General features: G+C 40.0%; 1 protein-coding gene across 1 annotated transcript in view; it reads right to left on the reverse strand.

Annotated features, from left to right (window-relative positions):
• LOC107559021 (plectin-like) overlaps positions 1–1487 on the reverse strand; it is a 79310-nt gene that overhangs the window by 14827 nt on the left and 62996 nt on the right. The window contains exon 30 of the mRNA XM_016242740.1: positions 500–856. Within this exon, the coding sequence (XP_016098226.1) occupies positions 500–856 (357 nt within the window). The remainder of the gene's footprint in view (positions 1–499; positions 857–1487) is intronic.

Below are 1487 nucleotides of genomic sequence, written 5' to 3' on the forward strand. Positions count from 1 at the left end.
TTTTTAAAATGCTACACTGCACATCTGTAAATAGATATTTAATATGATTTTATATATTTATATTATCATGTTTATTAAATGAATAACACTATGTAAATACAGCAAGAGCATGTGATTTATTTCAATAACGTTGTCTATCTGTGTAAATTTAGACACGTAAATCAGTCTCTGACACGTACTATAAAAATAATACTTTATTACATTTGATGTCACTGGTTCTTGTTATTTTCAGTTTCAGTTGGACATTGTTAACTAAATGAGCTTAACGGTAAATATCTAATGATGTAAAGTGAGGCATTTAATAAGTGGGTGTTGGGTGTAACTCATAGCATTTATACTGTTCACCTTTGGATAGGCAACTTAGATTATCACAAAAAAGTCTTCAAACAAGCATGAAGTATTGCTTAACCCATTGTTAAAACTATCCGTCACTAGCTGTTAACCCAGGGTTAAGTGCCGTGTGAAAACCTCTATGGAGAAAGCTTGTGTCATTCAGTACCTTCTCCTGTGCCAGTTGCTCTTTGAGCGTCTTGCTGTCGATTATAGGCACGGCCTGGATCTTCTCCTGCCGCTGTTTGGCATCTGCGATCCAGCGGATGAGCCAGTCGTAGCTCTCCCTGTAGTAGCCCAGCTGCCGGCCCAGCTGCTCGAGCTCGCGCTGACGCAGGTCGATCTGAGCAAAGACGGTGCGCCAGCGGTCCTGCAGGGTGCCTAGGAGCTGCCGGTAGTGATCCAGCTCGGTGTCCCGCTCGCTGTGAACCTGAAGCATGCGCTGGTTGACCGCCGTGGCCTTGGCCAGCTCACTCTCCATGTCATCAAACACGGGCCGCTGGGTTTCTGCATCTGAACGCATTCGCTGAACACAAGTGAACAAGTTGACTTAATCCCAGATTTTATGTAACTACATTATACATACAGTACACTAGCAGGTACAGCGGGTAAAATAAGTATTGAACACGTCACCATTTTTCTCAGTTAATATATTTCTAAAGGTGCTGTTGACTTGAAATTTTCCCCAGATGTCGATAACAACCCAAGTAGAAATCAAAACAAAAAAGTTCAGAAATTAAGTTATGTGTAATAAAATGGAATGACACAGGGAAAAAGTATCAGAGTTCATAGAAGAGGCCCACAGAACCTTTAAGCTGTGAAGACTGTTTTCTTTGTATGTATGGATTACTTGGGGTGTTATCGACATCTGGTGAAAATTTCATGTCAACAGCACCTTTAGAAATATATTTACTGAGAAAAATGGTGACGTGTTCAATACTTATTTTACCCGCTGTAAATACAGTGTTGGCCAAAATGATTAGAACACTAGTATTTTCAGCAGCTAAAAAAAGGTTTTAAGTCAGTTATTTCTGTCTTTTGCTGTAGTGTGTCAGTAGGAAATATCATGGCATTCATTTTGCCATTAATTGTAATAATCCAGTGAGATTTTTTCTGACAACAGCCAGTGCTCCACACAGAGATCTGATCTGATCATC

Source organism: Sinocyclocheilus grahami, unplaced genomic scaffold (genome assembly GCF_001515645.1).
Source record: "Sinocyclocheilus grahami isolate Dianchi unplaced genomic scaffold, SAMN03320097.WGS_v1.1 scaffold672.1, whole genome shotgun sequence".
Classification (NCBI taxonomy): Eukaryota; Metazoa; Chordata; class Actinopteri; order Cypriniformes; family Cyprinidae; genus Sinocyclocheilus; species Sinocyclocheilus grahami.